The sequence below is a fragment of the Lissotriton helveticus genome, chromosome 4_1 (assembly GCF_964261635.1).
Source record: "Lissotriton helveticus chromosome 4_1, aLisHel1.1, whole genome shotgun sequence".
In the NCBI taxonomy this organism is placed as follows: domain Eukaryota; kingdom Metazoa; phylum Chordata; class Amphibia; order Caudata; family Salamandridae; genus Lissotriton; species Lissotriton helveticus.
In genome coordinates this window covers 1,867,721,410-1,867,737,108 of record NC_136063.1, presented here as the reverse complement: position 1 = coordinate 1,867,737,108, position 15,699 = coordinate 1,867,721,410, and the positions used below count along the sequence as shown (strand labels likewise).

Genomic DNA, 15,699 nt, shown 5'->3' with positions numbered 1-15,699 from the left:
ACTGCTACAGAAGCTCGGGCAGGTTTCTGCACAGAGCATGCCCACTGAGATTTAGCCGAAGCCTGGCAGAATTACAAATGTGAACAAATTAGGCAGGCCCAGGAGAGTCTGTCACTGGTGTTTTGCTTAAGGGTTGTCAGCGCTTCATGTTGAATGGGATGAGAGAGCAAGTGTAAGGAGGGTGAGGTTCAAAGTAAGGAAGATAAGTTTACTGTTTTTGCAAGTGGGGGAGGTGTGCTGTGTCTGCCTGCTGGAATTTCGTAAACGCGCGTATGCGAAAGTGAAATCGCTCACACAGGAGAACTGTAACATGATTCTGGAATGCAGCTGGCACACTGCGTGCCGCTGCTCACTCCGCTCGCTCCCGAGACACATAGGCGAGGGGAGTAAACATTTAAAGAAAAGGCGGAACATACCCACACCTTTGGCCATTTGCGTGCTTTCCTTTGTGAGAGCCAGACGCAATGGCCAATCAAAGGTGTGGTTGTAAACAAATCCACACTGAAAAGTTGAAAGGAAGTAGGGAGTGGTTACAAGAAGCCTCCCATAGACTAGGCTCGACCTAAAAAGCAGTCTACACTCAATTGTTGGATCATAGCAATGCGACCCACCTCCTGCATGACTATCAATCTGCATTCCGATCAAGCTGCAGCAGAGACCACTAACTTATATTGTAGAAGACGCCTTCCTAACCACAGATTTAGATTACCTCTACCTCCTGATACTGCCAGTCGAAGATAATGCCTTCAGTCACACCCTGGGATGTTGAATGGGATTCACTGGCAATGTCCTTTACTGGTTCTCCTCTTACCTTTCCAAATGACACCGGTTTGGTAACATGAGCAACCCAGGGCCCAAAAGATCAACATCACAATCTATAACCTCCAGGACATTGCCTCCCTGCCTTTTAAGAACACACTAAATGCTGCAGCATGACGCCTCAACCAGAGACAGAAGAAATATTGCCAGCCCACAACATCTTCAAAACCGGCTGTATCATTTACAAAGCAATCCCAACTAAATTCCTGCTTATCTTGCAGATAAACTCACCACCTCTGGTGGCTTTCTGAACACTCACAACAGGGCACAGTCGGACATGAGGCTAAGAAGTGTAAAAAAGACAAAATAAAGAAGCAGGCATTTTCCAGCTGCACCCAGGATCTGGAACAACATCCCTGTATACATGCATCCCACCACTGCTCATATTTAGGAAAGTGTTGAAGAGGCACCTCTTTAAAGTGCACCACACAAAGTAGCAAGAGTACACGTCTGCTCCCAGAACCCTGCTACCTCTCCTATCATTTTCTGAGTGCATGAGTGCCCGCTGTCTTTTGGCTACAATTGTGCTATACAAATAACACATATACACAAATAGCATTAAGGACAGGGTGGATGTGCTTTCTCTGACCGTTCTTCGTTCTGAGACACTTCCGTATATCAAAGAACTGCCAACGCTTAATAAATCAAGAATGATTCTAACAAGAATATTTCGACTGTAATTAGGACTAATACGCCCCCCCCCCCGCCACCTTTCCTGTACTGTATCGATATGCGTACATGTATGTGAGCACGACATATATTTCACTCAGTCAAAATACCAGGAAAGCGAAAACAACTTTAAACCGAATCCATGCAGTGAAGGAAAGTAAACGAAGCATGGGGAATCGCTGAAGGGTTCCCCAAGAGACGGAGTTCAAGTCGCATGAGATCTGCAACAGCTACAGCAAACACTTTCGCTGCGCAACCCGAACTTATGACTAAAGTATTATTTGCGGCTCCATACAAACCTGTGCATCCTTTGGGGTGATCTTAGGAGCCGCCATATTTTCCTGGTCGACCACATCCGGAAACATGGTGCATGTGCTTCCGGGTCAGCCACTGTCGGGGACTAGGAAAGACGGACAAGTAGTTTACAATGAAAGCCGTGCCCAGAGCTAAGCTCTTAAAGTGACGTCACGTGGTAACCATAGCGACGGAGAATGTGCGCTGAAATAAAAAAGGGACACCAATATCTCGAACAAGTAAATCTTAGAGGTAATTGTCGTTTCCTTAAAAATGTGTTGTTAACGACCAGCTGAAAGCGAGTGTTTTCAACATCTCGGCTAAAATGCCACCCAACGTGTACATTGACACACTGGATGGGAGTCTTGCTTATATTAACAAGTAAATCTTCTGCGCAACTGTACCAGCGCCACTTTGGGTATTTGATATGCCATATTTTTTCCTGCCACAGTGATCGGCATGGCAGGTAAAGTTCGTCCAAGGTACCGCTGACTTAAATTACCTTCTTTGGTAAGCACTCTGGTATAGAAATAATTATTCAGTGATTGCCACACCATTATGATTGTGAAGGGTTTATGTTTGCATGGTGACTCAAAGCATACCCGGCGATTGGCATGCCGATTTGTGGGAAAATACAGTTTGTAAAGAGATGACCCTGTGACAACAGATTTAGTAGAAAAATACAAAAGCATGGTTATTTTCATTCCTTCGGCGATTGACACACCACGTTGGAATTATGCATATTATATTTTCATACACAGTATGTTAGATTGTGTCAAATAAGAGTTTGTAAGCACAACAAATGTTATTGTTACATTTGTTAATAGATTAGGAGTAAGTTGTATTAAAGATGCAAAACATTTCTGCACCGCCATTTTTGCTAAACAGAAATGGAAAACCACAAGTACAGTGGTCGAAATTTAAACAAGCATTTGCAATGCAATAGGTCTCGCATTTACGTGACTTTGAGCTATTAGTATTATAAATAACAATGCCTTTTATTTATGTTTTAAAACGCAAAACATAAATAAAATGCATTGTCATTTACATTGCCAATAGCTCAAACTTGCGTAAATGCGAGACCTATTGCATTGCAAATGCTTGTTTTTAAATAGGTTCTCCATTAAAAGGAGGAATCCCTCTCAAAATGAATAACTGTCTCCAGGAAGCTTCAGGTGATCGTATGAATTAAAGCCTTGACTGGCTCCTAAGGAACCTTTAGATCTGCCAATTAACTAACTGCACACATTTACATTTCTTGCTGGTAACAGGACGCCCTGGAGAGAAGGCTTGTTTCTTCGTTAGCTATCTCTTTTATCTCTCTTTGCAGTGCACGGGACCGCTGTTACCCTTTCAGCCACAGGTAACTCATGCTCAGCACTGACCAAACAAAACAAAGTTGTCTTTTTTTTCCAACAAAAAGTATGGGAACTGTTGTGGCAGCATTTTATTATTATTATTATTATTATTATTATTTATGAGGCTTGTAAAGCGCACGGCTACCCCCAAAGGGGGTGTCCCGGCGCTGTAGACTGCTGACTTGGAAAGGAAAAGCATTTTAAGAGATAGAGAACAGCCACGTTTTCAGTTTACTACGAAAGAGAGATTCAGAAGTAGTAAACCTAAGATCTAGAGGGAGGCTGTTCCAGAGTTTAGCCGTCATGACAGTAAAAGCTTTTCCGCCCATTCTGGAACGGCGGAAGTGAGGAACAGTCAAAAGACGAAGGTTGTTCGACCGCAAGGATCTGACCGATTGGGATAGTACAAGTCTCTTTCTCAAGTATCCCGGGCCCAACCCATTAAGGGCCCGAAAAGCAAGAGTCAGCATCTTGAACTGAATGCGACGGGAAATAGGAAGCCAATGTAGCTTCTTACGGTAGGATGCGACCGACTGACGGTAGGGGATGTTGCCTATCAGTCTCGCCGCCGCATTCTGAACGATCTGTTGACGTTCAATTTGGTACAAGGGGGCACCGGCATAGAGACTGTTGGCATAATCCAAATGTGACGTGATCAGGGCGTGAATGACAGTTCTGCGGGCGTCCAGAGGGAGGTACAGGAAGATCTTTCTAATCATAAGCAGTTTCCCAAAACAGGCTGCCGTGACCTTATTAATTTGAGCTTTACAGGAAAGAGCGTTGTCGAATTGAAAGCCCAGATTGCGAACTGTTTGGACAGGAGTAGGGGGAGGATTGAGCACAGTTGGCCACCACAAAATAGCAGGAAGGGTAGTTTTCTGATTAAAAAATAAGACCTCCGTCTTATCAGTGTTGAGCCTGAGATGATTAGAGGTCATCCAGGAGCATATGTTGCCAAGACAATGGCGAAAACTGGCAAAGCTGGAGTCAGAGTGATCTCTAAAGGAAAACACAAGCTGGGTATCATCAGCATAAGAGATCACTCTGACCCCCCAGGATTCCACCACCTTTGCCAGTGGGGCAAGATACACGTTAAAAAACAAGGGTCTCAGCGCAGAGCCCTGCGGCACGCCACAAAGGAGGGGTTTACCCTCTGATTCGAAAGGTTTGAGAAGAACCCTCTGAGTTCGTCCTTTAAGAAAGGAGCCAATCCAAGACAGAACGGCGCCACCCAGTCCAATCTGCCTCAGACGATCCAAAAGTATCTCGTGGGATACCGTGTCAAAAGCGGCGGATAGGTCGAGGAGGACCAGCATGGCCTCCTCGCCCCTATCCACACACTCCCGGATCGTCTCAGAGACCTCTAAAAGAGCAGTCTCAGTGCTAAATCCAGTTCTGAATCCCGACTGCGAATCGTGTAGCAGTGAATTGGATTCTAAGTAGTCTGCCAGTTGTAGCTGCACAGCCTTTTCCAGGATTTTCGCCGGTTTCGGGAGAAGGGAGATGGGGCGATAATTGCAAAATTGTGCCGGGTCCGCATCCACTTTCTTTAGAATGGGAACTAACATGGCCTCCTTCCAAACAGTCGGAAATTGGCCCGTTCGCAATGATGAGTTCCAGATTGAGAGAAGTGGTCTGACCAAAAGGGGAGCCAAGTTGCCCATGACCTTAGCAGGGACCGGGTCTAAAGGGGAGCCAGATTTGCACTGAGTGAACAGATTCAATGCAGACTCATAAGTAAGCTCTTTAAAGGACACCAATGACGGTAACACAAGGTCCCGAGCACATGAAATAGGGGGGGTCAAAATAGAAGGCAAACAAGACGTAATGTTGTCAATTTTGTCTTGAAAGTATACCGACAAACCAATACATAAAGCCTGGCTCGAGACATTCTGAGGCACCATAGCGGGGGGATTAACAAAGTCCTTTACAATGTTAAAAAGAGTTTTTGAGGAGTTATCTGCCTTCTTGATTTGTAAGGCAAAGAAGTCTCTCATCGTGGACCTTTTTAGTTTTAAAAAGTTTTTTAAAGCAGACTTGTAAATCATTTTAGACTCTGAATCATAGGTTTGCCGCCATTTGCGTTCTAATTTTTTGCAACGGCTCTTTTCCTCACGCAGGGCAGGAGAGAACCACGGGGCAGATGGTCGGGATCTTGCGGAAGTAATACGTTGTAAGGGTGCGATGGCATCAATGGCAAGCAACAGAGCAGAATTAAGCTGAGCCACGCTAGTATCAATATCATTAGACAGTGGGTCTGGTTGAAAAGCGAATAGAGGGTCTAAGGCAGTACAGGTAACTTTATGGCATTTTCTCCCACACTCCCTCCCAAGCTCTACCGGGCTAGGTACCGAGGGAAGCGTGAGGTCAAAAGGGAGAAGGTGATGGTCCGACCAAGTGAGGGGGAGGGAGGAGTGTACTATGATACCGGGATGATTGGAAAATATTAAATCAAGAGTATGGCCCGCAGCGTGAGTCGGGCCCTGAACTAATTGGTTCAGGTTCAGGCCCTGCAGAGTCTCTAATAGTTGAGTAGCCTGAGCGCAAGAAGAGTTTTCAGCATGAAGATTGAAATCCCCAAGCGTATGGGATGTTGCTCCCAGTAGACCCTTTCCACTTCAACCTTTGTGAGTGGCTACAGCTCGTCGCCAACTTCTATTCGCACCCATTTGCCATCATTTTGCACATTTAACAGCATCACTACATCGAGCGTGTTGCATATTGATTAATGGGCCTTCTCCAATTTCTCCCAGAACCTTTTTATGCACACACACAATGCATCCCACTGCCCCTCTGGATACCTGCCTACATATTTTAGTTCCCACACCAACAGGAGTACCTGTAACATAAATCACTCAGGTAAATCCAAACCTCCAGTATAACAAAAACGTGTAAACATAACGCTGGACGTATAAAGTAAATTATAATCATCAGCTAATTACAAATATTTTTCCACGCCTAGGCAACGCACCTCCTAGTACATCACACTGCAAGACAAGACAGGAAAAAAGAAAACATCTGATCACTCTTTGGTGGCAACATAGGCGTACAATAAACACTGTTAACAACGCGTAGCCTGATACCTGTCAGAGAAGGCGTTCCACAACTGAGTCTGAGGCGCTATTTAAATGCTACAATACAATAAGTGATTGAAATGGAAAACCAGAAGCACCGGTTCTCACTGTCCCAGGGTACCTGTTTGCTACTGAGAAGTACTGCTTTTCTCCAATTAAAAGTACAGCAGCCTTGCTATGGGGAGCAGGTACTTAGCAACTGAACTACTCATTCAAAGCACTGACTACAGTACATCTATCGAGAACAACAGCACACCCAAATTCCCATATCTGGACCACGTCCCTTACCCTCTTCGTCGTCCGGCTCAGGAACCCCCCAGTCCCGACCTGAGGGCGAGCCGCCCGCTTCCTCCTCGCCTCCGGACCCCGTGCTGAAGTCGATGCGCTGTGCCAGGTGGGCTAGGTTCTGGGACATGTCCAGGGGCTGCACGTAGGTCTCGGATCCATCCAGACCCACCTCCTGCACCTGCTTTTCGCAGGCCGACTCAATGCTGATCCGCACAGCGGGCACAGACCCTGGGCCCGACAAGATCCCAAAAGTGGCGTTTGCTAACGGTGTCAAGAAAACAGCACCGAGGACCACGGAACACAGAGCTGTGCAGATGAAGCCCAGTACGGATGCCCCGCCAGGACAAAACTGTCACGCTGCCTTTACTTCCGAATAGTTCACTGCTAACTAGCATAGCATTTCAGATGGCAAAAGCAGCAGCCATGTTGAACTGGAATTAATCACTTCAATTTAAACAGAAAGGCTCACAGAAAGCAAACTGCCAATAATATGGTATTGTTGTTAAATATTTCATGAACCGCGCCTGCATTGTAACCTGAAACATGCATGCAGTATAAGAAAGGAACGGCACAAACATTTTGATGAAACAAGGTGGTTCAAATATTTGAAAATCTTTTGACATTTTTATTTTTTACTCGGTTCCTTCCCTGATCGCCTTTGAAAGGTTTTATCCGACCTTTCGGATTTGCCATTGCATGTTGCCAATAGTGAACAGCATCCGCAAAAAAATTAACAAGCAAACAAAGCCCCCCCGGCCCTCACTTACCACATGCCGTCTACCTCCGGCCACAGAAACGCTGGAGCACGCACACCGCAAGTCGGCCTGGAGCGCGCCTCGGAAGAGATGCGTGACGCCGTGAACGTGCACGTTGGTGTTCCCGCGCGTTCACAGGCCTGAGTCGGCTCGTGCCCAGGTCTGGAGCTGCTCGTTCACAGCTCTGACTCCCTTGGCAGGGAGGAAGGCGGCTATAAGTCTCGTTGGCGGCAGCGCTTCGCGCTGCAACGCCAGCGAGACCTAAAAAGGCTTTCTTGAACTATATTTCTGTGTGTCCAAACAATTTGACAGTGGAGACAAAAGTTTTTCTGTTGGTACACTGTCTGGGGGTGCATAGCTGCCAAGGTTTCAGATTGCTTATGTGTGACATTTTCATAATTTCAGTGTAATTATGAGTGACATTAATCGAATATGGGTGACACTTTCTCGCGATCAAAATTAAGCAATGAAGACGAGGGAAACCTATAAATATCACACATTACATCCATTTGAGCAAGAAGAAACTCTGAGAAGATCTTAAAAATGCTGCAAAGTACCAGAAATGGAAGGGCACTAGGATGTGAGAAAGGCCCCACTGTGGATCCTGTGCCAACATCACTGCTGAACTCAACTTTGTGCACACTGCAGACAGTGACTGCAATGGAAAGTTCAGCTCAGGCACTGTAACACATGACATGTGGTACTTGGCAGGGCTGGTTTTACTCAGACCTTGCGATGCTGAAATTAGATTGCAAGACAATGATAGTTAGTAGAATCAAAGTTACCAAGAGTCTCCTTAGCTATATTTCTGCTCTTTGAAACATAGGAATCATTGTCCTACATCCCTCTGCAGTGAGTGTGGCTACAAGAGACTGAGACGCTTCATGAAGCCACCAATTAATTTTGTTCAAATCATCTAGCAGTGACCAGATGTTACTGGTGCAAATGTCAGAATAGCTATGAGTGCAAGTAGGAGTGCAGGGGTGAATGCTAGTGCCAGAGCAGAGGTCAGAGCTGCTGTGAGAGAGATTAATGATGCCAGTCCAAGTGTGAGTGCATCTGAGAGTTAAAGTGCCAGTACAGGTGCTGGTACAAGTGACAGTAAAGGTGTGAGTGAGGTGAGTGCGAGCTTACTGGTGGAAGTTCCTGTTGCATGAGTAAGGTGCAAATGAGAATACTTTGCAACTTTCATTGCAGGTGTGAGGAAGGTTACTGGTGCATGTGGCAGTGAGGTGTGAATGAGGTTGCTGGTGTAAGTATACTAGTGGTTTTATGAGTGCTTGAGCAAGTGAGTTAAATACACTTACTTATATCCTCATGCACTCCCTAACTTGTATATAAGCATCCATTCTCTCATCTACTTGCTCACTTGTCCATCCATGCGCTCTCATTATCTTATTCACCCATTAAACTGCTTATGCATAGTTTTCACCCGTTCCATGATCCCTGCATTCTTCTATTCATCCACTAATCTATCCAAGTAGCACCTATTTATATTCACTCACTTATCCATGCATTGATTTGTTGATTAAAAAGGCAGACCTATGGCCTTTGCTAGTGTGTGCATTATTTTAAAAAACATTTTGTAAATCATCTCTATCGCCCTTCTCAAGTCTTGTTTTGATGTGCTTATTGTTTAGTGAAAGATGTGTTGCTCCATGTAACACGTCCTGCTTTAGAAGTTGCGAGCAAGCAAAATATGCAGCACTCCTCACGGTTATTATATATCAAGCTGTTTACTGGCCTGGAGGGCAAGGAAAGGACAGCAGTGTGGCAGATTGAAGAAAGCTACGAGGACTCCTACTTAAGATATGAAGCTGGGGAAAAGGAGCGGCGTCTTTGTTATCAGTCCAGCAAAGAAGCTGAAACATTTAAATGAGATGCAATCGAAGTGTCAGCGAGCGCACATTACAGGTCCTTACTTCATAACAAAGTAGCGCTGCAACAGCACTTTCCGGTGGAGTTTGGCAAACCTATAAAACTGCTCAAGATGCAATGGACAAACCAACACTGCGCAGCAGGATACTATCCAGAGGTCCGAAAAATAAAGGCGCCGCCCCATGGCCAAACTAACACGGGGAGCTCCGACCAACGAAAGTCCTGTACTGTTAGAAGACCACAAGGTGCACTCACTCAAAGAATTATGTGTATGCTAATTAAGCATTGAGGGCTGGGCCTTCTGCGGGTCCTACAGAGTTCGTTCACGGTCAGGAGATCCTGTCGGAAGCCGAGGAGTGGGAGAAGAAACAGTGAGTGACACTTCACTTACTCTGTTACAGCTGTGAACTCCATTGACAGTACGGGCAAGCTGACGACGGCCACGACCGCAGTCCAGCTCGTCGGACACTCTGCAGTGGCTGTCCCGGACTGCAGGGCGGCTGCTGAGGCAGCCACGCACCACCACTTTCCGGCCAAGCCGAATCATTATACCGGCCGGACCACTTTTTGCGACTGCAGCAGCTGGCTTCAATAGGCAGGCTGCCAAAGAACTGAAACTATGCTGTGCCCGCCCGCGGCACCTACAATGAGTGGGCTAATTAAATCATGGGCCAGACTCGTGACCTGGCCTCAGTTATTGACGCAGTGTAGGGTGAAACATTGTAGCCTGCAGCAAGCTGAACCAGCCCCTTAGCCTACCACTAGCTGAAATAGCCCTCAAGCTAAGAGCTTTTGTAGTCAGTGGAGGCGCTATAAATGCGTGACAATGCATTTCAGTGTGGTGATGCGTAAGTCTAATGTCTAATGCGTGGCACTTGGTAGTGCTGGGGGTGGAAGGCCGAAAATGATTTAGGTCCAGAGAAAGCTTGTGGGTTACATCACCTCGAAATTTGTACAAGAAAGCTTGACTTACATTATGTGCCAAAAATAAGCACAATCTTGGAGCGTTACTATTTTGGTGAAAGGGCGCAGGGAGAGAACGTGGAGGAGTAAGTTGCAAGTCTTTGAAAACTAGCAGCAACATGTTCAGTTGCTACACTGTGTGAAGAGTAGAACATTTTCTCGCTTTTGCAACAAGAATTTTAGATTCTATTAAGGACACAGAGGCAAGGATTATGCTTCCAAATCTTTAATACTCAAAACACAGCAGCCAATCAAAAAACAGTAAACATTGCAAACACTACCTTTCCCATAAGGCTTTGAACCATGCCTCTATAAACCACCAATCAACAGTGACCAGCATATACAAAATAGCGAGCAACCATCTTACTGCCTCTTTCTTTGCAACAAGAAGTCTCTAATCAGTCCAATTATAACAGGATACAGTTCCAGCTCTCGATGGAGAGCAAACTCCACACAAAACAGGATCTCGGATGAGACAACTTCCATGGATCCGGTGTAAAAGGCAGCAAGTAGAAATTAATACAAGAGGTTTAACTTTGCTCGACTCCATTCCTGAAATCCAAAAAGTATGTTTGAGTGTGAGCAAAACATTATTCATGAACAGAACAAAGAAGGGAAAGAAAACATGTGAAACATAAGCGTATGACATCCAGACAGTCTAGATACAATCTTACCTGTCCCAAAGGGTGGGATAATCCTTATCTCCGTGTCCTTAATAGAATATAAAATTATTTTTGCAACAGCTAGAAAATGTTCTATTCTATGCCAGGACCGGAGGCTCCGATTATCCTGGTTCAAAGCTCACCAACAACAATCAATGAAGCATGCACAACAGGTTTGCAATAAAAAATCTTAAACATGGAGTCAGACGACCAATCAGCAGCTCTGAGAATATCTTCCAATCCAGAACCCATCACAAAAAAGGCTTTGGAGGCCATAGCACCTCAAGTAGAATGAGCATCATGTAAAGAGATATTAATACCAGCTTCAGCCATGACCCAGTGTACCCAACATACTAAAGTAGCAGCCGATACAGGTCGGAACGATTTCTGAATAGCCAGAAGTAGAGAACCCAAAGGATCAAACCTATGTGCCAAAGTACGTTTAAACATTTTACAACACCAAGCTTGTCAATGTGAGGGAAAGCAGGATATTCAATGGAATGTGACATAGTCTTAGTTCACTTGGAAATAATAAGAGAGACACTATATGGAGAAAACAACATACCTGCTAGATCTAACACACATCCATCTTACACTCGCCGACAAGAAATCAGACATAAAAGCATGGTTAACTTAGCTGAAAGCTGTTTCAAAGATAAATCTTTATTTTCAGGCCAAGATTCCAATAGTGATAATACATCAGTAACATCCCATAACTGAGTGTATCTGAGTTTCGGAGGTCTAGCCACCCTTATTCCTTATAACTCATACAACTGGGTGAACACCCACCGGTTTACCATCTATGGGATTATGTCCTGCTGATAGTGCAGATCTAAAGTGGTTTACTGACCTGTAACATAGACCGGATTCAGCACATTCTGAAAGAAAATTAAGGACATCTTTCAATTTGGATCCCACGGGATCCACTTCCCGTTGAAGGCACCAACCCACCCAACGTTTCCATGCAGAAGAATATCGTTTATGAGTGGAAGGAGCCCAAGCCTGTTGTATAAAGTCAGCAGCTGCCCCTGAAATTCTTTCAATTTGATAATATCTCCTGCGATCTTCCAAACCAAGAGCGTCAGTTGTTCTTGAAGAACTAGCGATGGGGAAACCCGACTGGGTTCAGGAGCATCTGAGGGAAAACTGGGAGTCGAATGGGAAGAGCCACAGTCAATTCCAAGAGAGTTGTTTGTGTCTTCCACAATGGAGTAACTAATACCAATGTACCTGATTGACGGTGGACTTGGGCTGCCACTCTCTGGAGCATTGCAAACGGGGGAAAGGCGTAATTAGTCTAAGATCCCCAGAAGTGAAGAAAGGCGTCTGTCCCCAATGCCATCGGGTCTGGTCTCCAGCTGTAAAATCAAGAAAGTTGGGCATTGAGTCGAAATTCAAACAGATCCATCTGACACTGGCCTCGAGTATCCATGATCTCTTGAAAGAGAGAAAGATGGAGTTTCCAGTCACTGTAATCTCTCAGGAATCTGGAATTCCAATCCGCTACTAGATGTACTCCGCCACAACAGTGATCTTCTGCAACAGGCAAAATTGCCAGAAGTCTTGGACTATGCTGGCCAGAAGTTGAGATCTCGTAACTCCTAGGCTATTTATATATCGAACTGCTGACACGTTGTCCATCCAAAGAAGGATGCACTAGTTGCTCTTTATTGGAGAGGGCCTGTGTTGGACTGGGTCTGGGAATATTGCTTGAATCGTTGACGCTAACAGGCCTACAATCCTGGCTAGCGATCTCAAAGATACCATCTGTTTTGACAATGTCGCTTTCAGTTCAGTCTTGATGGACTTTATTTTTGTAGAAGGGAGGAGTAATTGTGCTGTCATGGAATCTATTTGAAATCACAAGAATTCCCCCTGCTGAGGCTGAGTCATCATGGATTTCTTGAAATTTACTATAAAACTCAGAGTTTGAATAAGGGATACCATCCAACTCAGATGTAGTAACAATACTGAGAAGAAGCATGTCGTCTTGGTAAATGATAGTGCAAACCCCCATTTCTCTTAAACAAGTTACTATTGTCTTAAGAGTTTGGTGAACACTCAGGGAGCTGACGACAGACCGAATGGTAGGGATTGATATTGAAACCATTGGCCTTTGCATTGAAATTGAAGATAGCGTTGAGGAGGAGGATAGATCGGGACTGTCAGGTAGGCGTCTTTGAGATCCAATCGTACCATCCAGTCTTACTCCTGCAACAGATCTCTCAGAAGATGGATGCCTTCCATCTGGAAATTTTTTACAAAATAACAGTGTCTCAGCTGGGGATCATTTAAGTAATACAAATAAAAAAGACAATTAAATGTTGACAAGAAGATAATAAGGGAGACCACAAGGTATGGAGAGGAGAACAGGGTCTATTTTTGAATGAAGGTAGTTATATCAGCACTACATTACATTATATGCAAAAGTAACCCAATAAAAAATGTGCACAAATGTGCTCGTGAGTCAAGTGAACAGCGCAAGTGACACTTGATCGACAAGTGAGGTAACAGCGGGATGGAGTGAAAAAACACTTTAAATAGAATGTCACATGAACAGTCAGTAAGTGAATATCAAGAAAGATTTCAGCTGTTTAAGGACTTCACAGTAGCGCTCACAATTGCGCTGGATGGTCTACCTGATTTATTCCAGGTCATCATCAGGTCTGGGTTACATGAATAACAAGAGTGCTGTATAGCGGGTGAAAAAAAGGGGGGTAATTATAAGAACCAAGGGGTACCTAGAATTGGTATGAAGAAAATCAGAGGAACATGAAGGGATACCTGTCAGAGTAGCAAGGTACCCACCCGCATGAGGAAGAGTCAATTGGTTCAGTAGGAGGGCTTTTTAGGAATGTCTAAGGGAAGGGGAAAGAATTAATGAAAATAATTAAATTTAAAAAAAGGAAACCTTGGGGGTGTGATAGGACAACTAATATTGGAGTGCACATGAATGCTTACCGTCATTAGCAAAGTTTTTACAGAGGTTGTGACTAGTATTTATGAGGCTAGAGATCCTAATCCGGCATATTGCGGGCAAAGAGCTTATGTTGGGAAGAAGTCACCTGTAAAAGTAGCTCATGCGGTTACCTTGCTATTTTGACAAGTATCCCTTCATGTTCCTCTGCTCTTCCTCATACCAATTCTAGGTACCCCTTTGCTCTTATCCTTACCCCCCTTTTTTCACCCCTTATACAGCACTCTTGTTACTCATGTAACCCGGTCCTGATGATGCCTTGGAATCAATCCTGTTACATTTCATACATGTTGCATTACGGGCAGTGCAATGAACCTGCCGCACCTAAAACACTTTAATCCTTCTGTAACACTAATAGGTTTTTCTGTCTTGACCTCTCTGACTTTGACTTTCAAAATCTCCTTGTCACAGTTGTCATCCTGATACCCTTTAGCATTAATTACACTACAAACCGGTTCTTTGGGTGGGTTCATTTCTAAAATACACTTAGCAGTGTGTTCAATAGACTGCGCCATACTGATGGTTTCTCTCAAGGATGGGTTTTTGGATAGAAGTTTTTCTCTAATGCGGGGATTGTGGGTACACCTTACTAACTGAACCCTGATGAGGGAGTCGTTGAGTTCTCCAAACTCATATAGTTGAGTTAGACCTCTGAGAGCTGCAATATAATTGCTAACTGACTCTTGTTTACCCTGCACTCTAGTAAAGAATTTGTGCCTTTCTAGGACGATATTTACTTTGTCACCAAAGTGACTTTCCAACTTCATAAGAGTGATTTGAAAACATCCAAATCACCCTCATCATCTTCTAACTCGGGATCAGGTAGGGTATCATATATCTTTCTACCTTGGACACCCAGGTTGTGCAACAGGACATGTTGGTTACGAACAGCAGAGAACGATTCCCCCCCAATAGCAATAAGGTAGGAATCGAACAGGTGAATCCAATCCTTCCAATGAATTTCAGGATCCCCAATCTCATTTTAAAATGAGGATGGTTGACTCTTGGACGAAGCAGCCATAGAGGAAGGAGGGGGAGGTTCCCTAAATACTAAGGATGGAGCAAGGGTACAGTATATGTGCTCACAGTTTAAATTGCTAGAAGTACAGTGGCACCCAAAAGCAGGATGTCCTATCGCATCTAACCAAACCTGAAGGGGAGGGATAAATAATGCTGTCCACTTACTGATGAGGTGCTAATTTAATATGACCCAATAAAGTACTCTGTAGTTACTAACAGCACAAAACTGAATGTATGTGAAGCAATAGGTTACCAAGCAAAAGCTCTCTGAATTATATGTCACACATTGTACAAAATAACTGCAGATCCTAATAACAATTGAAAATACATAAGAGCGTAACTGGTGGCACAGTAAAAGGTGAACAGTAAGTCACAAGGATCTAGCCTGGGTACACAATACTATCATTGGTTCTAGAGAAAGATAGACACCGTAAACTGGTACAATGAGGGATTATTTTTAAAATATGAATGGCTCAGGTAGGAAATCCTTATAGACAAATAAGCATAGTATCCATAAAATGAGAGGCACCATACTCTATAGCCATTACATTAAGGTAAATAGGTGCGAATAAGCGAGAAGGTACACGGTATACTGAAAGTCAAACGAATACAGCTGAGTACACCATATATATGAGGCTCTAGGATATGAGGACAAGTTTTACCTGGTTACAATGTGAACAAAACTTACACCGTAGATAAGGAGCCCATAAGATTAGAGGAGTGCGTGTCCCTGTAGGAAATAGGAAATACACAGGTGAAAAAACTGAAAGGAGTTAGGTGGAATGGTGTGTGTATCACCGTGAGGACGCAGTGACACACAGCTGAGAAGAGGAGAATATGTGATGCACCATGTATTTCCTTAAAAGAAATATGTGCCCAGCAGAACTATCCAAACAAAAAGAAATGCGTGACTGGATCGAATCTGTAATAGATCTGAGGAGA

At 44.3% G+C, this 15,699-nt stretch overlaps 1 protein-coding gene and 2 long non-coding RNA genes across 3 annotated transcripts in view; 1 reads left to right on the top strand and 2 right to left on the bottom strand.

Annotated features, from left to right (window-relative positions):
• LOC144829407 (transcription initiation factor TFIID subunit 9-like) overlaps positions 1 to 1,913 on the bottom strand; it is a 113,206-nt gene extending 111,293 nt beyond the window's left edge. Inside the window, exon 1 of the mRNA XM_078688527.1 lies at positions 1,788 to 1,913. Coding sequence (XP_078544653.1) covers positions 1,788 to 1,853 — 66 coding nt within the window. The 5' untranslated portion in view covers positions 1,854 to 1,913. The remainder of the gene's footprint in view (positions 1 to 1,787) is intronic.
• Positions 1,914 to 1,946: 33 nt separating this feature from the next.
• LOC144829405 (uncharacterized) overlaps positions 1,947 to 15,699 on the top strand; it is a 125,656-nt gene continuing 111,903 nt past the window's right edge. The window contains exon 1 of the long non-coding RNA XR_013610655.1: positions 1,947 to 2,034. This is a non-coding gene — a long non-coding RNA (uncharacterized LOC144829405). The remainder of the gene's footprint in view (positions 2,035 to 15,699) is intronic.
• Positions 10,309 to 15,699, bottom strand: part of LOC144829406 (uncharacterized) — a 121,704-nt gene continuing 116,313 nt past the window's right edge. Inside the window, exon 4 of the long non-coding RNA XR_013610656.1 lies at positions 10,309 to 10,650. This is a non-coding gene — a long non-coding RNA (uncharacterized LOC144829406). The remainder of the gene's footprint in view (positions 10,651 to 15,699) is intronic.